General features: G+C 40.6%; 1 protein-coding gene across 3 annotated transcripts in view; it reads right to left on the bottom strand.

The window, feature by feature from the left end:
• Positions 1-1,538: 1,538 nt before the first annotated feature.
• dnah9 (dynein, axonemal, heavy chain 9) overlaps positions 1,539-25,024 on the bottom strand; it is a 129,917-nt gene continuing 106,431 nt past the window's right edge. For all 3 annotated transcript variants that reach the window (XM_054601309.1, XM_054601307.1, XM_054601310.1), the window contains 8 exons: positions 24,742-24,969; positions 22,344-22,535; positions 22,002-22,193; positions 18,301-18,471; positions 8,362-8,544; positions 3,473-3,726; positions 3,253-3,388; positions 1,539-1,796 (listed from right to left, as the gene is read on the bottom strand). In XM_054601309.1, coding sequence (XP_054457284.1) covers positions 1,569-1,796; positions 3,253-3,388; positions 3,473-3,726; positions 8,362-8,544; positions 18,301-18,471; positions 22,002-22,193; positions 22,344-22,535; positions 24,742-24,969 — 1,584 coding nt within the window. In that variant the 3' untranslated portion in view covers positions 1,539-1,568. The remainder of the gene's footprint in view (positions 1,797-3,252; positions 3,389-3,472; positions 3,727-8,361; positions 8,545-18,300; positions 18,472-22,001; positions 22,194-22,343; positions 22,536-24,741; positions 24,970-25,024) is intronic.

The raw sequence follows: 25,024 nt of genomic DNA, 5'->3' as shown, positions 1-25,024 counted from the left end.
GGATCCTTTACAGCCCAATATATCCCAACATGCATTGCATGCCGGTGAAGTTGATTTTGATTTTAATCGGCATGGCAACTAGTGGACCAGCAGCTGGAGAATTCACATTTAAATGTTATTATTGGGGTTTTAACTCACTTGAATATCTACGGATACAAGTGTTAAAACAAAAAACAAGGAACCAGATCAGATCACACTTATGTTAAAATGATCGGATAATGTACGTGACGCTATTAACTAACCAGCTAACGCTACCGGGAGCCGCTGCGCTATTTACAGCAGCTCGTCCATTTAATTTTTTAATTTAGCTTTAGCTCTTTTATACTCTTTTATGACAACCGCTCGAATGCTAGAGGTGCAATTCACAATTAGTGCATTAAGCTGTCTGACTGCACTCTTTGTGGGATGTTAGTCCATTTATATAACATTTACCTAAGTTATTTTATGCTTTGTATGATTACAATGTGTTTTCTATTGATTATGTAATGATTTTACAGTTTAACATGGGTTTCTGAAAAGTTCATGATGTGAGTTGGTTTTCATTGAATTAGGATGTTTTTTTCAGTTGTGATTGGGCTAGAAACTGTCCATCTGATCAGGCATCACTGGTTGGAGCCACCACAAACCTAAACCTTTGAAGGCAAAACAAGCTTATTAATAATTTATTCCCTCAACATTTTAATGTTGTTTTCATTAAGCCCCTAATAGATGATATCAGCAAAGTCAACAATTCAATTTTGGGATGCTTTCAATTCTTCGAAGGGAATAAAATTGTTGTCTTTGTGCGCAAGACACTTAACATGAATTGCTCCCATTGCTGTTCCAATGGTGTATGGGTATGAATGTTAGATAATCCTGATGGATAGGTGGCACCTTGCATGGTAGCCCCCTGCCATCAGTGTATTAATGTGTATGAATGGGTGAATGCTGAAACGTTGTGTTAAAGTGCTTTGAGTGGTCGGAAGACTAGAAAGGCGCAATACAAGAACGGTCCATTTACCATTTTGTTACCTGTAAACTGTCTCATCTTCAAGAATTTTTTGAATCAGGAGGTTTAAAGATATCAATCAGGTGAATGGAGAGACTCATAATTTCATATTGTGGAGAAAGAAATGGATTATGTATATTTGAAAATGTTTTGCATTGATTTGAAACAAAGACAGATTTCAGCTGTCGCTGTCTGCCAGTAACCAAATGTCTCCCATGTGGAATCTGACCACAAGCTGTAAAAAGAAACATGTTTCCTTGATGTATAAAGTAAGTGTTAACGTTTATTACTTTTAATTCATGCTAAGACCAAGTGAAACGTTAACACAAGTAGAGGTGAGATATTAAGTCAGTAAACTGACTTAGTAATCTGTCAGTAAGTAAGACTGTAGTTGACTGTATTGAATTGAGTAAGGATACGTTTTTATTTCTTATATACTTATCAACTTTTCTTTTTCTGAGGAAGACTGCATTATTTCTTCTTTCAAAAGTTACATACAAGTCTCACTTTAAAATATTCGATCCAAAGTGAGCTGAACCCTTGACCCTGTTCGCACCATAGCCACCACAATGAACCTGTGCTAGTTGTGCAGAAGCAAAGCCACTCCAGCTAAAGTCCATTTGGAGGGATTTTCTTTGGTCTTCAGGTTGAAGGTCCATACGTAGGTGGGTCCCCTCTGCCGGGTCTTATAGACAGGACAATGGTACACATTTCTGCTGTCCTGTTTGTCAACAGGAATGGCCCTGATGAAGATGACTGGCACGGATGGAGTGAGCTCTTTCAGGCGGGCTTCTACAATCATGCCAGTCTGAAAGAGAAAGAAAGTTTGGAGAAGACAGGAGAGGGAAGGGGGGAGGTGGGTTGGGGGATGACAAGCCAGTCAACCACAGACACAAGTTAGAAGTGAGTTTGAGGAGCTGTGAAATCCTTGTCCCAACTGTGATTGCCATTGAGGCAGTATTAAATAATGTTCTTTGGTAGAAGCAAAAGTAGATGTTTGACTAATCTTTGTCGGCACAAACAATGTTAGACATCCAATTTGCATAACACAATATCGTGGTCCCCTTGAAAAGTGGTGAAAGTCAGCAAAGTTTGAGTTTGAGTCGAAGTCAAGCTGCCCTGCCTAAGAATACACACTCTATAAACACACTGAAACTGAGTGGTCCATCTCATTAATTAATCCTCCTACACTTAGTGCCTGACAAACACAAGTTTCACCATGCATGCACAGTGACTCTCAGGAAGGAATGTAAATCCCGATGACTTTGGGAAGCACCAAGGACAAAGCCCTAATTGCCTCTACATTCACTTTAAAACTTTAAAGAGCTATTAAACACCACTAACTTTATGTCTGTTTGGTAAATATAAATGACGGGTATCTTAAAGCAGGCCATGTGGGCTCACCAAGGTAACAACACTGTATAAACACTATTACTATGGTAACATATCTATTATTATTGTATAATCTCACAACATTATTCATCACCGTTCATTAACGGTACAGTATGTAGCTGTCTTTGGTGTATGAAATCCCTCTGAATGCAAGCTTCATTAATATAGATGAGTAGGTTTATTATAAATCTTTGACTTTTATTGCTGCCCAGAGCTGTGTCCTGAAGGAGTGCTGCTTCCTCTCCTTTTCACTCTCTGCTGGTCCCTACAAGTGGCACAGAACTGGCCTTGGGGCTGAGAAGAGAGGACGTGAATAGAGGAAAGGAGGAGGAGGAGACTGGAGGAGTTGTCGGGAGACGCCGCCTGGCCCTTCTGTCTTATTGCCTGCGTCTCCAACTTTAATGAAGAAAAAGGAGCCACTCCTCTAAAGTGTTCAAGTGCACACTCTGCACATTCCCTAATTAAGAAGTCTACAGGGATGCTCCTTGAAAGCTGGGAGCATATACAGTAGCTGTATGTATGTAGATAGATAGAGCCCTGGGAAGCTGAGTGATGCACCGGCTCTGAGAGCTGAGCGCATCCAGGAAAGCAGAAAATGAAGCCAGAAAGGGAACGTCGAGGCCCCTCAGGGGTCAAATATCAATGTTACTTTACTTGACTCAGTTTAAAGATGAATTTCGCTGTTAGCTCACCTTATGTTCATCTGTTTGTCTGTCCTCCATTATCGCAAGTAGTGTGCAAAGGGAGATCTATGTATTAGGTAAGAGTGCAGTTTTTGAGTTTTTTCCTTCACCTTCCCTAGAGACTACACGTCACAGTCACCTTTTTGCCACCGTCTGCTGAAAAAAGCAATCAGTTAATAACAAATGTACCTGTGTGTCCCAGCGTGCACCCTCCATGTACAGCCCGTGTACATATGCCCCTTCACGGGGCGGTAAAGAGAAGTCCTCGCGGTTCTTCTTTGTTACATCACACTGCAGACACATCTTGTCCAGAGGCCACTCGTTCCTGTCATTCAAACACAGGCTGCATCACACCTAGTGGTTTCTATCCCATTCACACCCTTGATGTCCTAATACAAAACAACCCTACCTTCTAGCCATAGCCTGCATGATGGCTGTGAGAAAAGACTGTGGGTTGAAGAAGCCAGCAAGCCACACAACAGAGGGTAAGACAAAGTCCGTTGACCAGGCCTCCAACTCCTTGATCCGGGCCACAAGGTCAGTGAACCACAGGGCCAGGCCAGACATGGAGGGGTAAGCTCGCTTGGTCCAGCTCTCCGGCACCATGTCCAGGAAGATAGCATTCTGAAGGTTCTCCATGTCACTGGTCATAGTTAACTCTCCCTGAAGGGTGGGGGCCACAGGAATCGGGAACATTCAACAACCAACTGAGACCATCCATTTTGCAGTCAAATATCACTTTCCTAAGCAATAAATATGTTTATGCTCCTTTAGGCCTTGTCAAACCAGATAGTGATACAGTGAATTCATCCATGTGTCCACAGATGAAGACTGTGTTAGCAGCTTGGCGAAGTCGTGACTACCCAAACAGGGCAAACTGATGAGCTGCTGTAGCTGGCTAGCTGATTGCTAGGCTAGGCAAGCATAGCAGCCTGGAACAAGCAAGCAAAAGGCTAAGCTAATGATAGCACAAGGCTAAGCTACAATAGCTTTAGACTCTCCAGCCATTTGTTCCATTAACGGGGACAAAGTAAAAAGATTTTTATTGATGTATTTGGTCTCTGTGAGCTGGAAGGGATGCTGAACACTAATCACATTTTTCAGTTACTACAATCCAGGGACAAACAGCATTTTATGAGCATTGGTGCTGAGGAATAAACCACACCATTTAACATCCGTTTGGCATCCACATTAATTCATCTCAGCTTATTTTAAATAATTTTTATTTGTTCTGAATGATTAGCTTATTAGATATTGTGTCTATTTCCCGCGTGTCTGGAAGTTGGGGGATGGATAGAGCAGGTCGTCCTTCAACCACGAGATATGGGTTCGTGGTTCAACTCCTGGCAAGTTCATCAAAAAACAAAAGGCTTTTCTCACTCTGTGTTCTAGTCTGCACTTTTGTTCCTGCCTGAAAGGGCTAGCTATGAAATTCCGAAAGGATTGCATGAGAGTCTCTCATACAGTTGTTGGACCTAGTTGAAGCTGACCATTGCTATGGTTGGTTACCCTTCAGTTAATTCAGCTGGAACTTGGAGTAGGCTACTCCGTAATTAAAGGGCCTCATGTTTGTGGAAACACATTCTTGTGTGTCATGGCTGCTGTCTGACTATAAAATAAACATAACACCCTTTTGGGAACAAACATTTTGCTCAAAGGAGAGCACAGGGCATGAAAAGTAAATTATAGAGATATGTGTTGTACCAGTAAAACAATGTGGGGACATAAACTTAATCTCTGCTATAATTTGAGGTTTCTAGTGTCGTTGCTGTACTTTGATGAACAGGGGGCTTGTGGATAAAAGAAAAATCTGTTTTTTGCTTTTTATCATCTTTCTGGAAAATGTCTATTTAGGACAACTGTTCTCAGTGCTGACCACAGGCTGAATATAAGAAGTGGGCGTAGTCACTGTGACGTCACCAACTGACGTCACCAACTGAGTGGTCTGAGGTTTTATAGCCTCGACTTCAGATTTTGGCCATAGCCATCTTGGATTTTTGCAACAAGTGAACAGAAATGACGTAATTTGGATGGTGGAGGAGTGACGTGCTCTCTTTAGCGGTAGCGACCTGTCAATCACAGTAGCACCGCCTTAAAGCGTACCCTGCTTTATGTTCTATTTGACTCTAAATGGACCATAATATACTAAATGAACATCATACTGTATTGAAAAATACTTTAAACTAGAGATTGAGACCATAAACTCATGTTTACAATGTTTACTTAGGTAATATATCAAGAGAGAAGTAGAGTCATTTTCTCTTAGACTTCTATACAACCAAATTTTTTTTAAACCAGAGGAGTCAACCCACTGCTGGTCAGTGGAAAGAATGCAAGCGTAAGGCACTTCTTCAGTAGCTTCACTATTCAGAACCGGAGGCTGCTGCCTGCTGCTGACAGATGCTGTCTCTTTTGTACACATAAGTTCTTGATTGCTTAGTATATTTTCATTACAGGAAAGGATCAGGAGTGCAATGTGTTGCTTCGCGTTTGTCTCAAGAGATAAACATTGGAGGTGATTCCACTGCTAACAAGCCCTCAGTACTGACGTACACACAAAAATGAGACTAGATTAGGAAACAAACTGTAAAATAGCCAAGACGTAATGTCACAACACTGGTGTCCTTCACCCACTGATACTGGAGCTGATGTATTGCTGATGTATAGATATCATATGTGACACTCATAACAATTCTTTATGAGGCTGAGAAGATTATGTACATGTATCTTCATCCGTGTGTTTACAGTGAACCTTTCACTTTCAAACATTCCTTAAAATAATCCTGATCTCAGTACAGCTGCAGCATACTGTCACAACTCTGTGGCACTATGAAGCTGCACCATCTCTCCCCTATTTATTCCACTATGAAGACCAAATATTATTCCATTTGCTGGTACAATAGTCTACATGGATTATAAATTACTGAGCCGATTTATTGAGGCTTGTAGTGTTGGGAGATTGAAGCCTCATAACTCATGACAAACGCTCATACACATTCCCCCCATTTCTCTTTCCGTTTGTTGTTAACGCATGATTCAGTCAGGGCTGACACACAGAGTGCAGACGTCTCATTGCTCTCTGCTCCTCTGTCAGCCAAATCTGTGAGTGATTCTGACGACTGAGAATGACAAACAACAGAGAACACTATTTAGTTATGCAGGAAGACTAATGCAGCGGTCCACCACAGCCATATGAATCATAGGTGTTGAGGATAATTGAGGGTTTTGTGGTGGATTTTGAGGGACAGTTCACTTGAAGTTAATTTGTTTTACATTTTACATATTTAGCTTTAGCACTACCATTATTTCTAGGCTTATTTCCCTAATGAGAAATAAGCCCCATTCAGATGAAATTAACATTATAGGGGGGATATAATCAAATATTACCGTGCTCCTGTTATTTCACTCAATTTTCAGGTGCCATTTTAACCATTGTGGAATACCAGCATATGGTCTACAATAGAAGTGGACATTCAGCAGGACAAAGACAAAAGAGAAAGCCAAAGGCCTTCTGAAGTAGAGGAAGAGATACTGGAGGAGGTGAATTTGAGTCAAAAGTCAAACTCCTTCTCGGACTTTAAACACATATAGATATGATATAGGCTCCCTTTCAAACAGTCGAATTCGATTGGTCAGGTCTTGCCTTTAGTCAACTGATCATCGATTCATGTCTTTTTTTTTCTTGCTCATTGATCCCCTCTGTTTAACTTTTATGCATTTATAGAAAACTAGTAAAAAGACTTATCGCTTAGCTGTTACAGGATAATGGAGAGTGCTGTCAGTTGTGTGCAGTGTGTGTGTGGGGCCCTGTCCCTATACTGAAACAGAGTTGATATTCATAGACACAAACAAAAGGTTTTCTTTACCTGCTTGCTTTTCTTGGTTGTAAATTAAACCTAGGTTTCTTCTTCCAAATTCAAGTTTAGCAAATCCTGCAGGAGCCAGGTTACTTAACTCCTAACTAAATTGGAATAAAAAATTGTCATGTGGTGAATCTGGGAATTTAAATTTATTTTAAACTTTTGGTCCCAAATATATTTATGACACTTGTAATAATATGTAAGTGTGCGAGTCTGTGTGCGTTTTGACTAACAACAAAATGATGACCTGATTGCCTCACAGCAGAACTGACAATCAACTACAGACCAAGTCTTTGAAAGACAAGTGAAACTCAGATCATTTTTCAGACAGTTACACTGACAAACAGCTGGCCAGATGTGCTCATCAAGTGCAGTAACCAGGTATCAGTGGGCTGGAAGGTTCCGGCACCTTTGATTATTAGTATATTAATGTTAATGACAGTTTCGTGACACACACTGGTTAATATGTAACATGACATTGGAGTCAGTTAAACACTTAATATTAAGGGGAACGAACAGGCATCTTTCATCTTTTGGAGGCTCTGATGGTATAACTAAATATGGGAAGGGTTTCTATATTTCATATATAAGACGTGAACCCCCTACTTTGCCCCCAAGGTGATTTTATGCTTGAACAGAGCTAAAAGAGAGTGATTATTGGACACATCTGTCCAGTGGCCAACACAACTCCAGATGTTGCTGGATGTGTAAATTAAATGAATAAATGCAGCCTCGCCATAAAAGGCTGTAAATTTTTTTAAATGACATTTGTTTAACTCAATTCAGACTCATTAATGAGAGTTACTGAAATTTAGCAAGGGTAATGCTTTTCCTTTAAAAGTAAAAAAAACAATACAAACAAAATCTAGTGAGGTTGAAGAACCTCAACATAATTATGTATGTTGCAATATTTTCATCATGCAGATAATAGCAGGCGATAATTGATTTCAAGTCCAAAAAGGATAAACTTGGTTGAATTGTTGGCGATCATAACTGATGACAGCTTTGATATTTTCAGCTGTATGCAAGTGGTGAAAAAAAATATGCTGATCCTTTACTTAGAAGAATTAGAATAATGTAAAATTACTCAAATTTACAAGTAAAAGTCGTTTTTTTTTTCAAGCACAGAAGTATTATCGGCTAATTTTACTTTAAGTCTTCAAAGCAAATGATGGCCCCTCAGTGTGTGGGCAGCATATTACAGCTGTAGCTGCTGCAGGTGGAGCTAGTTTAACTACTTGATTTACAGTTGGTATATTCCGGTGGTTATGTAGCTAGGGGTCGGGTCCTTTGCAAAGGGTCACAGGACAAATCAGAAGCGTCATGAGATTATGAATGGGGTATGAACAAAGAAAAAACACAGTTATGCTACACAAGTTTGAATTCATTTTTAAGACTTTTCTTTGGTGGAGTAGTAGTGAACCCTTTGTCTCCTCACCTTGAGTCCCAGGCTAAGCTCGCAGAGGGAGCGTCTGATCTCCTGTGTGAGGAGGTTCATGCGCTCACACTCCTGCAATGCCACCACCTGGTAGGGAGTCCTCTCCTCCGCCTTCCCCAGCAGCTCAGCCATGTTGAACTCCTCCGGGAGCTTCTCCACAATCTCCTCCAGCACTGCACGCACCTGATAATGTGTCAATGAGTGAGTGAGGGAATTGTCAGTACAAAATCTAGTTGTATAGGTCCATCTTACAGCTACAATTAAAGATACTAAAGAAGATAAGTAACAGAGCTCAAAGAGGTGTGGTTATCAGTGTGAGATAAACTCAGTAGTGCAAACGCTGACAGCCTGAGAAAGTGTTACAGTTTGAAATAGACAGTTCCATAAATATTCATGAAGATATATTTCGCAAGGCAGCTCTTTGTTTTCAATAACAGTCTAATCCCTCCAGAAAATCAATGCTCACATCATATTTTTGAGGGTAAGTGATGAAAGCTAATGCCCGTGTCAACACTTTCCCAAGGCAACCAGCATTAGCGATCAATCAACGGATTAGGTGCCGAACAAAGGATATGAGGTCATCATATCTATGGATTTTTCAGTTCAAATATCTGATCTGGCTTTGGCAGCTACTGAGCACGCTGAATACTAAGTGAGCCTCGTTTGTAGGCTGTGCATGGCTGTCATCTGTTAAGACAAGAGTATCCAGGCTTCTGAGACAGAAAGGTCACACATCATAATACATCGAGGAATGGAATACACACACACAGACGGGCTCAGATGTTGGCTACTAGAGTGGTGTAACTAAGCTAAGTAAATCAGGCTTCATTCAGGAAGTTTCATAAAGGACTTTTAAGTTGAAGTCTGATGTAACCTACCATGGAAACTTATTGTGAAAAGCCTGATAATTTATGTGAAATATGTTTAAGAATTAACATTTTCTATGAACTGGTTCTACTTTGTTGTACAATAGACATAACAGCCTGCATTTAGGTTCAGATTGGCTGCCTGCTACTCTTGTATGTCCTCTTGTATGTCCATTTCATTTCAGTGACTTTTAAAGAGAACTAATGGTAAAAGTATTTCTTACTATAAAACATCAGCCTTTATTTTAAACTGCAGTGCATTTAACAGCGTTGAGTGGAAAACTGTGCAGGTTATGATCTCAGATTGAACTGCAACATAAGTGCAGCCCAGCTCAAAATATGTCATCAATTGGACAAATAACTGACTCCTGTTCTCAGTGCAGCGGTAAAGAGGAATTGTGGGGAGTGTTTCTGTTGGGTTGTGTCGTGGACCAAGCAGGTAAGGCAAAAGGAAACACAGGTTTTGAATTCAAAAGTGGGTTTATTTTTACAACAACTACAAAGAAATTAATTAACAGAGTTATAGGGCCCCTATAAAAGAAGTCAACAAAACATAACTCTATTAAAAAATAAGGCTAACAAAACAAGACATCAATGCCATTACCAGACCTCCCAGAATGAAACTGAGGGAAACCTATATACTGGCTGACCAAACCAACAAAAGCATACAGGGGAGGACAACACAGACAAGAACTAAAAGGTAACACAAAACCGCCCAGATCCCCCCCATGCTGTCAGAGCTCTTGGTATGGTCCTTGGCTCGGGCCTCTGCATAATACCAGGCTCCACCCTCAGCCCCATCTTTTTTGGAGAAGTGGTATCGGCAGATTGTGCATTAACTGATCTGTGAATGGACTAAGGATGGCGGGTGATAGTGATGGAGAGGGAGGGAGTGAGGATATGAATTTCAATAACTAGACTGAAGTACGGAAAAAGAAACGAGTCAGGAATCGCAGTAGTGTCTCTGATAGTAGTTTGGAAGGGAGAGAGAAAGGTAGTGTAATGTGGAGGAGGATTGTTGAAAATGAGGGCCTCCAAGTGATTTTGAAATTCAAGGAAGGAAATGATATAAGGAAAGTTAGTCCAGTGGCACTGACTCGTGGGTTAAAGGAAAAAGTTGGCGAAATTTTCATGCCGAAGGTGTTGGGTGATGACGGCTTGTTAATCAAGTGTAAAGACGAGGAGCAGAGAGAGAAAGCAATGAAGCTGAAAAAAGTGTGGAACATGATAGTTGAGAAAGCTAAGAAGACTAGTGATGGGCCCTTTGTCAGAGGGGTTATAAATGGTATCCCAGTGGAGGAAAAGGTGGAGAATTTGAGATCAAACATAAGAGGTGGTAAAGTTATTGGGATTAAATGTCTGCAAGCAAGAAGAGGGGGAGAGAGAGTTGATAGTTTCAGTGTTGCTTGATTTCCAAGAGAGGGTGTTGCCTGGCAAAGTTACAGTGGGATATATAAGTTACACTGTAACAGCGTATGTCCCACCACCTTTGAGGTGTTTCAAATGCCAAAGATATGGACATATTGCAGCAGGGTGCAAAGGGAAACAAAAGTGTCGAAGATGTGGAAGGGAGCATGAGTATGGGAAATGTGAGGTAGGGACAGAGCTGAAATAGTGTGGCCTATGGTGGGTGTGAAGTGAGAAAGAAGGCCGTGGAAGTGCAGCAGCTAAAAGTGAACTTGGATATATCATATGCAGAAGCAGCAAAGATGGTTCAGAGGGAGAGTAGAGTGGAGAGGAGGGTAAAGATATACCAAGGAAAGAACAGTCTCAACAGTCTCAACAAAGAGTCAGATGGGAGATAGAAATGTATTGCTAGTAAATAAGGAGAGTTTTGTGTATTTCATAGCTGAAGTTTGCACATTAACTGCACATTCCAAGCAAAGGGGAGATCTGAGAAGATTGAAATAATAGTTAAGAGTGCAGCAAGATATTTAATTATCCATGGTATGACTGGGATGTCTGTTCAGGAAGAGCTTAAAATACAGGAACAGTTAAGCAAATAATCATGTTCACAGGATTAATTATCATGTTAACTCTGCAGTGGAATGCAAGGAGTTTATGGGCAAATGGCCAAGAATTTAAAGGTTTTCTTAATAGTTTGGAAGATAAACCAGATGTAGTATGTGTTGAAGAGACATGGCTTTAACCAAATTTAGATTTTGTGATTCAGGGATATGTGTCCATAAGAAGGGATAGCAAAGGGGGTAATGGGGGAGGATGTGTTACCTTTGTTAGGCAAGGAATTTCTTATAGAGAAATAGAAAAAGGAAAAGACCTAGAGTATGTAGTTGTTGAAGTGTGGTTAGGGGATGAAAGTTTGGTTGTTGTGAATTTCTACATCCATGCCAAAGACTGGAATCAGAAGCATTTGAGGCTATAAAGGAACTAGACAGGAAAAGGGTCATTTGGTGTGGTGATTTTAATGCTCATAGTACTCTCTAATGAGGGGAAAGGACTGATAGAAACGGTTTGATAGTAGAGGATCTGATGGACTCCTTGGGACTTGTATGTTTAAATGATGGGAGTTTCACAAGAATTAATTGCAATTCAGTCAAGTTTAGACTTGACATTAGCATCACAGTCTATCTATCACGCAGTTATTTGTATGTGGGAGGTATGGAAGCATTCTACTGTTGGAAGTGATCATTACCCCATTTTCTGTAGAGTAGGAAGTGGAAGCAGGGTGGGTTCAGAAGATACAGCAGAGAGGTGAGTAACTAGAAAGGCTAAGTGGGATAAATTCAGAGAAATCAGTGAATCAATTTCTTAAAACATAGACAGAGAACAAGATGTAGAAATATTTAATGAAAATGTGAGAGATGCTATAATTGGGGCTGCAAATCAGACAATTATAAGGAAAACTGGTACAAAGAGGCGGAAGTTAGTTCCAAGGTGGAATGATGAGTGCAGTGCACAATTTCCAAAATTTCATACAGTACAAAATAATGCAAGAAGTAGTGTGAAAAACTATCAAAGAAGCTAAAAGGAAGTATTGGAGTTCATTTTTTAACACTATAGGGAGAAGCACTTCATTAACCAAGTTTGAGGAATAATAAAGAAAATGAGTGGGGTAAAGCTGGAGTGGGGGTACCCAGTTATGGCAGGGTGTTGGCTAATGATGAGGAAACAAAGGCAGAAATATTAGCTAAAGCATTGGTTGAGGTCCATAGCTCTCGGAATATGTCAGAAGAGGCTTTGGGTGGAAGACATAGAACAAGTGAAGCAAATAAAGAATTGTTGGAAACAGATGGAGAGGAAAGACGCAATTAATTCTCCATTCACAAAATAAAGCTATCAATATTTAAATCAGGTCTGACTGCTCCAGGTAAAGATGAGATTTGCTACACAATGTTGAACCATCTGTCTGATGTAGCATTAGAGATGATTTTGCATTTATATAACAAAGTTTGGCAGGAAGGAAAATTACCAGAAAGTTGGAAACAAGCAGTTAGAGAAACCCATCAGGAAACCAGGAAAGGATCCCAACAATCCATATGAAGCTCTAGCGTAAGTTCAGTCAGGAAGACAATACTCTTGTATGCTTAGTCTTGTAGTTTATTTCTCATACATCTGCCATTCTCTCCTCATGCATGCTCACTCATGATTTCCTCACTGTCATTGTTCGGGGCTGTATATCATGATATCAGCTGTTTAGATCAGCGGGTCTCCTCTATCCAATAGCACAGCAACACAATTAGATCGTTAGACTATCATCTTGCTGCTGTCTCTTTTTAAATATGATTGTCTCTCTACCTTCAGTACGTTCATGCTGCTGCTACGCGCGCTCTCAATCATCCCAGTTTACGTGTGTTTTCAATATAAACCGACGCAATTTGCAAATCGCAATTAATCTACCTGTACTACAATGGGTGTCTGTAAGGCTCGTTTGAAGCAGGGATTTAGAGACACACGCAGTCAGGAAATATTTAACCCCTCTGTTTCCTAGGGGTTTAGTATTTACAGCATTTGCCGTGCTGCATTCTCAATACAAAAACGTCATGCCCTCACAACCCACATCACACGTCCTGTACCACCAAGAACCCTCTAGGCTCATCTATGTGAAACTTGCAGAAATTGTCATTGTAAAAAATGGATAACTTGTAAGGTTCTCATCCTTACATTAATGTAGCTGTCTCCATCCTATGGCACTTATGTACATCACTAAAAGTATAGTTTGTTTTGGGACTTTAAACTCAAATACACTGAAGTTGTAGGGAAACCTTAATGCAAAGGGCATGCTCATTTTGACATGTTCAGAAGTTATCCACATCAGCGCAGCTCTTGAAGTCCATAAACAGGATCACGCTGGCCTCATTCAAGCAAGTGCGCTGGTCATTGCTATCCTCGTCTCAACCGCAAGCATGCTCAGTTGGCAAAACGCCTTCTCTATTTCATGGTGTGCCGGTGTATTTCTTTTCACTCGGAAGTTGTGACGATATGTCCATCTGTGGGCTTTTGAAGGATTTCACGGTCAGTGGTTCTCAGACTCTGGCCTCCCTCTACTCCAGATTTGATGTAAACAGCATTGTGTGAGATACCTGACTGCATAAGCTCTCATGTCTGGGGCCGGCAACGGAACACAAATGTCTCACTTTCATGGTTAAATCAGTCGTCATCATTCCTCAATGTGAGCATTCCTTTTCATGATTCTTGTGATAGCTTCAGGCAGTTAGCTGCCACACAAGTCATTGTCGCAACCTCTCGTGGCAGTGAAAGTGCTCACTCCATAAATGGGCCTTGCTCAGATTCCATATACATATGCATATAACTGGTGGTGGAGATTTTGCTACGCAGCCACTATGCTGCTCACTGTCCACTCAGAAACCTCCTCGACATTACATTTACGTCTTTCTGGCCCCAATCATTCAGCTCATTGAAAGCTTTTTTAAAAAACATTATATTATATTATATTATATTTTAAGGCTAAGTAGTCATTATCAATCCCTCAGTGTGTGGCTGGTATTGTTTGTTTGTTGTCATTAGCCCAGCCCCCTTTTCATCACGGCCTGATTTAGCATTTTAGCGGCGCAATTCCATCGCAGGATGTCCTCCTGTTGATGTATTCTACTTACTCATGAATTTGTTATTCATTGCGCTCTTCTAGATACTACTATTCATAGCTATCTCCCAATTCCTCCTATCTCTGGTACTCTGTTAAGTGGGTCACAGTCAAGGCACCATGGTCTAACGCGACCTCATACAATGCATCATGGTCTAAAGTGTCCTCATACTGTTGTCCTGTCATGTGTTGGATGCTGCTATCTGACCCTGTCTTGGTTAGGTCTCACCTTATAAAATGGTTTTAATCTCAGCATGTGTCTCTCTAGTTAAATAAAGGTTATTTACATATATTGCATTTTGACCTATCTTAATCTCAGTCATCAAACCATGGTCCTCCTGACCTCACATGCTGGAAACTTTATTCTGTCATGTGGTATTGCAATCATTGCAGAAGCACCATTGGGTGATTTGGTTTGGAAATCACATGCGTTGCAACAGCAACATGGCGATCAGTTAGTGGAATTGCATTTGTTGGACAAGCAGCATTGTGGTGGAATCTCATGTTGGGTCAATATCGATTTTTGTCCTGACCTGCTCTATACAATAAGTATAGATAAACTGATTGTTTAGGTTCTGCCCATACTTCTTTAAGTTTGCCCTAAATCCCTTGTATGTCATGTTTTAACTGGCACTGATCTTTCGTTGCTGCCTCTCGTGGCCTGCTATCATAATTTGCCAATTTCTGCTTTGTTAAGCATCTAAATTCTTCCGTAATCATGCCTGCCCACATTTTCGATACATGCATATAACTGGTGGTGGCGGGTTGGTTCAACGGCTATTTTGCTGCTCACTGTTTCCTTTATCTGTTAATTCCAGTCAAAGATATTCAACAAATTACTAATAGTCATTTATTTAGCTAATTCTTCACATCCAGGTTTCTATTACTACTTATTCACCTATTTATCAATTAGTTGTATCCATCCCATTCTGCTAATAACTACTCATGTCTATTCTGCAATCCTTCCATTTTTATCATATTCTACTTATTGCCCATATTAATTATCTTCTGATATCTGGTGTCATATCAGTTGTATCGGGTAAGTGGTGTTATATCGTCTTATCTGGTAAGTAGCGTCCTATCCATTCTACTTTTACAAGGGGATAATATTCCTGTATTCTCATAATTTTGTCATAGGCTATCAGCTTCATTTTCATTGCTTCTGTAATTGCTCACAATCATTCATTCTTATAAGTGACGTCATGTACATCGTATCGTGGTGCATTGCTAATTCTCAGGTCACTGCTGACCTCTTTTGGTTAAATCATTCAATGCCTTACAAGTGATGTATGATTCATTAAAAGGGGCAGGTAATGGAGACTTACTGCTTAGCCAAATCTATCAAATGTCACGCCTGTTATTCCAGTACACTAGCCACATTTCTAAACTCAAACTGTTGCTATTCAGGTCACTACTGACCATTAGCCATTGCTGGCTAGAGCCTATGAATTGCCAGCAAGGCATTGCTGTCCTCAAGTTATTGCAGGATGAGCTCAGAAAAGTAGTTCTTGTAGATACTTTGGTCAGTGCTGACCTAGTCATTGGAGCATGTTGTTCATGTCTCCTAATTTTGTCATAGGCTATCTGCTATATTTTGATTGCATCTGTAATTGTTCACAATCATCGTGTTCTTATAAGTGACCTCATGTTCATCGTATATTGAAGTGGTGTCCTTTGCATTGCTAATTCTCAGGTCACTGCTGACCTATTTTGTTTAAATCCATTCAATGCCCTGCAAGTGATGTATGAATCATTAAAAGGGGCAGGTAATGGAGACCTACTGCTTAGCCAAATCTATTAAATGTGGCAATGCTGGCTAGAGCCTATACATTGCAAGCGGGCATTGCTGTCCTCAAGTTATTGCTGGCCAAGCTCAAAAAAGTAGTTCTTGTAGATGCTCTGGTCAGTGCTGACCTAGTCATTGCAACGCTTGTTCCTGTTCCTACTCATTCATGGTAAATTGTTGATACTCCTTTCCTCAAATTTCTGTCATGCTCATTGTTATGCCTCATCTCTTAGCAGCTTTTGCCATCTTCATCAATCATATGTGACCCGTTTAATTTCGGCTTGGTAAGTAAACAGTCTTTTGGGGGAAATATTAGGCTGTTATATTTATTCAATTTTTCCTTTTGGGAGCTTTATCTTGCTGCTGCTCAGGGCAGACACCCCTCGATGACAAATCTCCCCGTAGATTCCAAGCACCAAAGACTCTGTCAAGACTTTATCATCACATATCATCTGTTAATAATAAATGATTATCTTTTCCTCATTTGAATGGTCTCTCCTGATTGAACTCACTATAGACCAATAGCACTGACTTCACACAAGTTATGGAGCGTATGATCACAGAAAGACTAAAATATTATTTGGAAACAAGGAATCTAAGGTCAAAACACAAAAGTGGATTTAGAAAAGGAAGGGGAACAATGGATCCCATAGAATGCCTAGAATCAGAGGTAAGAAAGGCACAAGTGAATAAGGAGACAGTGGTAGCAATATTTTTGGATGTAGAAAAAGCATATGACTTAATGTGGAAAGAGGGATTATTAATCAAAATGAAAAGATTAGGAAGATCAGGTAAAATGTTCAGATGGGTAAAGGATTTTTTGTGTGGACGCTCTATAGAAGTGAGAGTAGGAAGGTGTTTTTCGCCAGTCATTTGGTGGACAATGAAACGCCACAAGGAAGTGTAATTAGTCCTTTGCTGTTTTCAATAATGATTGATGATGTGTATGCTAATGTTGGACAAAGCATAGGGAGATCTTTATTTGCAGATGATGGAGCACTGTGGAAAAGAGGTAGGAATGTGGAATATGTTGTGAAACAGATGCAAGAAACAATCAAAAAAGTGGAGAAGTGGACATTGGAATGGGGATTTAAATTTTCTATTGAGAAAACAAATATGCTTTTCTTCACAAGAAAGAAAATTGGAACAGAGGTCAAAATGTACTTGTATGGCAAGAAGCTGAAAAGGGTAGACTCGTTCAAATTTTTAGGAATGTGGTTTGATACCAGACTCACCTGGAATGTAAACATTGATAATATGGTAAATAAGTGTAAAACATTTTTAAACGTAATGAGATGCTTGGTGGGAACAGAGTGGAGAGCTGACAGGCCTGATTTGATAGCTATATATATATATAGGTCTGATTAGATCAGTTCTAGACTATGGATGTGTAGCATATAGAAGATGGCCATAGTTATTGCCTTACAATGGGTGGAGGACATCAGGCCAGAAAGAGTGGTAATTGCATCAGATTCCTGTGCAGTATTAATGAGTTTGAAATTTTGCCACTCCAGGATTTAATGTATGAAATACTACAATCACTGTTCGGAATTTATCAAATGCAGCTGTCTGTTCATTTTGTTTTGGTCCCTGCCCATGCTGGAGTTGATGGGAATGAGAGGGCCGATAAAGCAGCAAAAAGGGCTTTGAAGAGTGAGAGAAATAACATCAATGTACGTTTCAGCGAGAGAAGTTCTGAAAAATGGAGAGATTGGAGAGGAAAATATCATCAATGTACTAAAGAAAAGTTTAAGAGACATATGTTGGGAACCTCTTCTAGAGTATTTAGGGTCAACAAGACTAATACATAGAATTTGAGAAATATTTATTTGTTTTTTAATTATTTATTTATTTTCTTCTTTCAGTGATTTCTCTCTTTTTATTTATTTATTTATTTATATTATTATCATTTTTGATTATTGGCCTCAAAGACCCAACTAAGTCAAATTAAAAAGCTACAGCATACAATGATATAGTGGAGTATGCTTCCAACTCTGTGGCAACAGTTTGAACATGACAATGCCATTGTGCATTAAGACAGGTCAATACATGAACCGTTTTCTCAGTTTGGTGTAGAGGAACAGAGCCCCGACAGCACCTACGGGATGAACTGGAACCCTGACTAGGAGTGTAGGCTGAGGTGTTCACAATCACTTCTGGGTGTAATGTTTGGCTCTCTACATACTCTACATATTTTGGACATGTAGTGTACAGTAAATACTGACCTTTTCCTCACGTGTGGTGCCACCACCCTCACCGACTCCTCCGTCCCTGGGCTGCATCTCCAGCACCGTGCGAAAAAGCTTCTCAGAGGTCTGTGTGAGGAAGCCGATCTCAGCATTGGGATGAAGGCCGTACAAGTAGGGCGACTCAGCAGGTAGGGTTTGGTCAATGTACTACAGAGGAAGAAATCCATGTCAGAACTGTGTAAAACTTTTGTGTCATTTTATGGAATTTTGCCCAAACCTCAAATGCAGGATTTAAAAGTTTCAATAGACACATTTTGGTTTTAACTTATCAATTTAAAGTAAGTAAAGTCTATTTTTTCCTAAAAATAAAGACAATATAAATCCCTGTTTTCACCTGAACAGGACAACATTTAAACATTTGGCCTGGATTATTTATATTAACAACAAAACAGATTGGCAACTGCTATTAATTCGGGACAGAAAAGTAAAGTCTTTATATTTCACAGATGTTTCTTCTAATGTTCTGCTGACAAAGGACAAGAATGGAACCATATAAATGAAGAGATATTTCAGGGTGGGATTCAAACACTCAGGATCAATTGACAGACTGTTAATGACCATAACAAGAAGGCATTTTCCATCTGCTGGTCCCTAATGAATATCAATATGCTTTTAAGATCGTGCAGATGAAAGTGGAAGCTCAAATGAAAGAGGCTCCTTTTTGTGGGGCACATACATTAAATAAAAAAGCTCTTCTAATCTTTATGTCTTGATGGAAAATATATTGGCCTTTATTACAGAAACACTTTGTAGTCAGCTTGTTTGATCTCCTCTCCTTTATTTGTTGGCTAACTTTTGCTGATTGCATACACTTGTATATTGTTGAAAGAGGAGTAAAACTGCTGAGTCATCTTCCTACTCTGTGTGTGCTTCTCCCACAACTCTCCCCTCCAAAATATACTGTAAGTTTGCTCAGATACTTTTGAGGGAGGCGATGTCCTAGCAGACCCCCCGGGATCCACAGGCCTTTACAGCCCTGTTCTCGAGTCAAATCTTAACCACCATGCCCTTGGCTCGACTGTGTTGTGACAGCAGAATGTAAAAGGCTCCAGTCCTTCCCACCGGGGCCACTATGACTGCCAAAATGTGCCCATAGAGACTCATCCAGACTGGGCAAAATGAAATACAAGTGGGACAGCCTGCTCCCTCTGCCTCCCCGGGGACCTCGTGGGAGAAATCTGGACTGTCACATTTTCTGAACCACTGTTTTTCATATTCCTAGTCATATTCACACTTCATATTTGATACTGAAATGACCACAATATGCTTGGTCTTGCTAATTTATTCATCTTTGAGTGTGATACATAATATCTGAGTGGTGCACTGCAGCAGTTGACATCAGCAACAACATACCTCATTTCTGATTTAATCCTGTCAATCAAGGTTTGTGTTCAATGATAAATACCAACATACAACAGACAGGGTGAGGTTAAGCAGTGACCTGATGATGCCTGGAGCTAAAGCAAGGTCAGGCTGGAACATGTCAACAGTATTAATGGTGATCACACTGGGGATGAAGCTGATGAATGTGCTATGTTTATTCTGAGCATTTGAAATGTTTAACTACTAGGACAGCTCCTGGATTCATTAGCTTCATACATGGCATAATGGGTCAATTTTGCCATGTATGGTAGTGAATTTCCTGTTAATAACTTTTTGTCATGGAGATAGCTCCAGAACTGAAGTACAGATTATTCGTAGTAGCTACAGTTAGCACTGATTCCTGTTTGGCAGAGTATGGTTATAGAACATGTCATTTAAGCAAAACAACTATAATGATAACTGCCTCCAATTAGAGTTGACTCCATTCCCACATAAACTCTGTAAATGTGCATGTCAAGTTTGACTGTAGGTGATTGCACAGCTAGGCAGTGATTGTGTTGATTTTACTGAAAGGAATGGATTAGTTTTATATTTTCTTCCTGCTTTTACACATTGAAAGATGTTATGCTCAGATGAATCACGGACTTTAAAGCAGTATTAATTGATTTTGTTCATATAATCATGTAACAACATGTAAGCACACAGTTACTTCATTACAAATTAAGCAGACATTGAGAAACTTGTATTTGAACTTGTGTTTTTGGCCAAATTAGTCCAATGTTCAATCTCCTTTAACATTTGTTCTGCTCTCCACCAACCCGCTCACTGTCTAGTTGCTCACTGTGTGTGACTGTGGTGCGGTGCAGGCAGTGTGCACTAGGTTTATCAGAGCTGATGCAAACAGCTGACAGGTGTGGCTCTAGACAGGGTTCATAAGAGAAGTGAGATGCAACTAAAATATGTCAAACCAAAACAATGAGATGACAGATCAAAATATGTCCTATGGCATGCTGGGATAGGCTTGCCGACCTACTATAGAGGTGCATAGCTGATGGCATAAAATGTAATCTTTACACCATTTTGGGTGGCTGTGGCACACCAGGTAGAGTGCTCGTCCCGTAACCACAGGGTTGGTGGTTCGAACCCCTCTACAGTCAACATGCCAAGGTGTCCTTGAGCGAGACACCTAACCCCGAGTTGCTCCCCGGGCTCTTCTTAGCAGCCCACTGCTCCTCCGGGATGGGTTAAATGCAGAGAATTGTAATTTCCCCATTATGGGACTAATAAAGGCTTTATTATTATTATTATTATTATTAATTATAATTATTATTTTGTGGTGCATCTTTAATAATATTTTGTGTTGCTTGTTCAACTTATTGAGACTTTCAGAGTCAGAGCTCAGAGCTGACTCCACTGCCTCTCAGCTGCTGCTCTGCGGCCAGAAACCCATGGGGGAAAACAGTTTATTTTCTTTCACTGTTTTTGACGATCTGTTTGGCTATCAACTAACAGCTAACAGAACTACTTACACAACTGGCTGCATGGCTTCCGCTCTACAGCTGCTCTGTGGCTACTCTGTGGCTGGAGACAGAAAGTTATTCTGTGTCTTTAATTAACGTTTACACACATATTGTAAAAACTTACGCCCATGACATGCTTATATTTAGGGCTGGCTCAGGTTTGCCTCGAACCAGCCCCTAGATATGCTGCTATTGGCCTAGACTGCAGGGGGACTACCTAGGATACACTGAGCTCCTCTCTCCTCTTCTCTCTCTCCATCTTTATGTATTCATGTCCTATTTATGCACATTATTGACTTTGCTTCTTCCTCTTTGTGCTTTCTCGCCTTGCAGGTTTCCATGAATCGTGGTTATATCTGGACCGTGGTCGTGCCTCCTGCTGTGGCCCACTGCTATTACCACTATTATTATTATTATTATTATTATTATTATTATTAGTCACATTACTGTTAATATTCCCTATATCATTACTGCTCTTACCATTATTATTCTACTATATTCATTGTTGCTGTTACTATTAGCATTCTGTCCATTCTGGGAGAAGGATCCGTCCTCTGTCACTCTCCCATAGGTTTCTTCCTCTTTTTTTTTCCCTGTTAAAGGTTTTTTTAGGGGAGTTTATCCTGTACCGATGTGAGGGTCCAAGGACAGAGGATGTTGCATGTTGTACAGATGGTAAAGCCCTCAGAGGGTAATTTGTTGCCCACAAATGGTTTGGTTTGCCATTTGTGGGCTGTATTCAGTCAATCAAATAATTGTGCACCTTACTTGTTTTAATTTAAATTCAATTTTAATGTAATAGAAAGGCTATGACTTGGTCTGAGCCCACCTAACCTGGTGGTAGCCGTTGTAGTCCATGTTTCCAGGTAAGGGGAAGGAAGGCGCTAGGTGCAGCTCTCCCTCCATCATCTCGGCCTTGATAAATTCCTCCAGGTAGGTCCGACACAGACGGCGGTCCCAGTCATCCGTGATGTGACCCCCGTACATGATCTCACCGAACAAGTAGCGCAGGTCATCATATGGCACCTGGTAATTAGAGTGGGGTTGCTGCTTTACTATAAAGTGGCTTGTGGTGTTAAGCTGAGGTCACATGTGTTTAGATTTCCAATTAAGATTACAAATGGTGGTCTTTGTAATCTATTACCCATGGAATGAAAGAAAAACAGAAACATCTACCTTAGGATTGGCCTCCAAGTAGTTGTAGAGGACATTGATAGAAATGGTGAGGTCCCCAGTGTTAAAAGGGTATGATCTGTTCCAGCCCTGAGGACCAAACTTCCTCCTCTCTGCCACCACAGCATGAAAGTAGCACAGGGCGAACAAAATGCTCTTAAATTCATTCTCACGTGCACACATCTCCAGCGTTTCCTGGAACACAAAAAAAACAAAACGCCTCCTGAACTGTACAGCCGCATTACCCGAGCTGCCGCAGGGTGTTACAGGTAAAAAGTTGTGGCAGGCAGCCCTGTGATCAGTTTTAGTTCCTCAAATCCCCAGAGCTGCCGCACACTAACAAAAGACAGTGAGATGACTAGATAGCTATAAACCCGACAATGAGATTCCCTTTTAATTGTCACAAGTTGTCAGAAGCTTTCAGCTTCCAACCGTCTCCTGGGCTCATTATTCCAGACAAGCAAAAAAAAATTGGATGTAAATGGCACTGTAATCTCTGGGGGAGAGACGGTTAAATAAGCATGCCAATAACCCCTATGGAAATAGAAAGGCAAAATTCTCTTTGTTCCAGCCTGTGTCATGGTGAGTGCCTGGTGAAGACCCTCTCAATTCCTCTGCTGCAGTGCCCTGGAGAGCTGGATCCTACAATGCGCACGCATGTGCACAAAAGTACAGTGAATACTGACTGACTACACACACACACACACACACACACACACACACACACACACACACACACACACACACACACACACACACACACACACACACACACACACACACTTTCAGGGATTTAGTTAATATTCTGCTCGGTACTCCTCTGCTCAACCCAGCTGAAAGAGATGCATAGCCTGCCTATTCATGACCTGTGGACTGGAGAGAAAAGGCATCCAGTGAGACTACAGAAAGGAGGACACACACACAGGCATACACATACGGTGAAAAACACACCTCAATATCTCTGAACTGACAGATGTGCAAGATTAGCATCAGGATATGCATGAGTCTGAATTACGAGAAAATGTATATAATATGATAAAATGAATGATCAGTTTCAGCAAACAGGGAACTGTAAATCCATAACAGCTTATTTTACAAAAGGTTTGTACATATGTTATCTCTGTAAAAACCAAAACATTGTGCCAGACTTTAACTTTAGCACTCCCGGACTCCATCATATCTTCTGGGGCTGGAAAGCAGTAGAGCTGTTTGCATTACCCAGTGAAAAGGTCAAGATGGAAGAAACTGTCATTTCTCTGGCTTAGTGCTGGCTTCAGCCACGTGGGTGGGCTATTACAGAGAGTTGGCCTAACATTGATTAGCTTTCACTGAGTACACATGAGTGGAATATTCCCCAGTCCTTGCCTCAGTGGACCTGGCTGTGGGTCTGCATAAGGCAGGGCTCACAAGCACGTAGCGCTTATCAGGCAGATAGACATCGGCAAACTAAGGATCGTGGAAACGGACAGGGAGGAAGCTGAGCACTCTGGTAATTGTTCAGAGGAAGATGCATTGGCAGCGAAGCACTGAGGTAATGGTAGGGCTTAGATAGAGAGAAGAACTGATAAGGCGGAGAAGAGGGAGAGGCCACTTCAGCGCACTGATCCATTCCAACTACAAAGGCTGTACAACGGCCAGGAGCATATTGTCTGGACTCTCTCCAATAACAAACACAAAAAGTGGCTGACAGACTTTGTTATGATCTCAGTTCACATGTAACAGAACGTAACCACACACAGGTTTGATGTCAGTATGTGCTACCTTCACATCTGTCCTCCATGGGTCACAGGCAATTCCACAGTGAGTGAAAGGTGACTCTCCCCATCTGCTTGCTCCAACATTTTTGCAAATTGGCAATTGCCACGTGTTGCCTCAACTGCCACTCATGGCAAACATGAAAATAAGTCCTTCAATATATCCAAGATTCCATGAAATGGGTACTTTAAGTGCTAATGGAATCAATTCCTGGAAAACAGTGCATCTTCAGTTGTAACCTTGTGCTACTCTAGTGGGTGTAACTAAAGAGTCCGATTAATAAAATGATCACTGATTTTTCAACTATCCCCCTACTATCAAACCAAACTGGTTTATGATTAAGAGTGAAAAGTTTTGAACAGGAAATACTTAAGTTAAGTAATGTTATAAAATTATATCATTTGATGGGACCTTTACAATCAAAAATCCCTTTTCAGAGTGGTACTAAAATACAAACATTATTTTGAATTAGAATGTAATTTCTAATGACATGTTGGGAGCATGTTAAAGTTGCATCTGTCTGAAGTGAATGTAAATGTATAGCAGCATTAACAGTTTTTTTGGTCAGTGGGTAAATGGTTCTAGTTATTTACTTCATCATTATCAGCTGACCTTCAGGAGTGATTCTAACCTCGAGATAATTTACCTGGGTGAAGTTGTCCAGAGCCTTGTGCAGGTTGGCGTTTATGCCAGTCGGCGGTTCATTGGTGATCTTGATGGAGTTCTCCAGAATGCCCTGTGGGATGGTGTGACCCTCACGGGTGGAGGAGGGCTCAGCACTGACAAACACCCTGAAGTCTCTGTGGCTTCCTTCTGCGTGATGCTCCAGAAGTTTCTCTAAAGTACCCAGCCAGCTAGCCACCAAGTGGATGTTCTATAGGAAACAGGATCAGCAAGTAAAGGGTTAAGAAGGAAAATGGCATGTTATT

Source organism: Anoplopoma fimbria, chromosome 7 (genome assembly GCF_027596085.1).
Source record: "Anoplopoma fimbria isolate UVic2021 breed Golden Eagle Sablefish chromosome 7, Afim_UVic_2022, whole genome shotgun sequence".
Classification (NCBI taxonomy): domain Eukaryota; kingdom Metazoa; phylum Chordata; class Actinopteri; order Perciformes; family Anoplopomatidae; genus Anoplopoma; species Anoplopoma fimbria.
The sequence above is the reverse complement of the archived record's forward strand: the minus strand, read 5'-3'. Positions and strand labels throughout refer to the sequence as shown.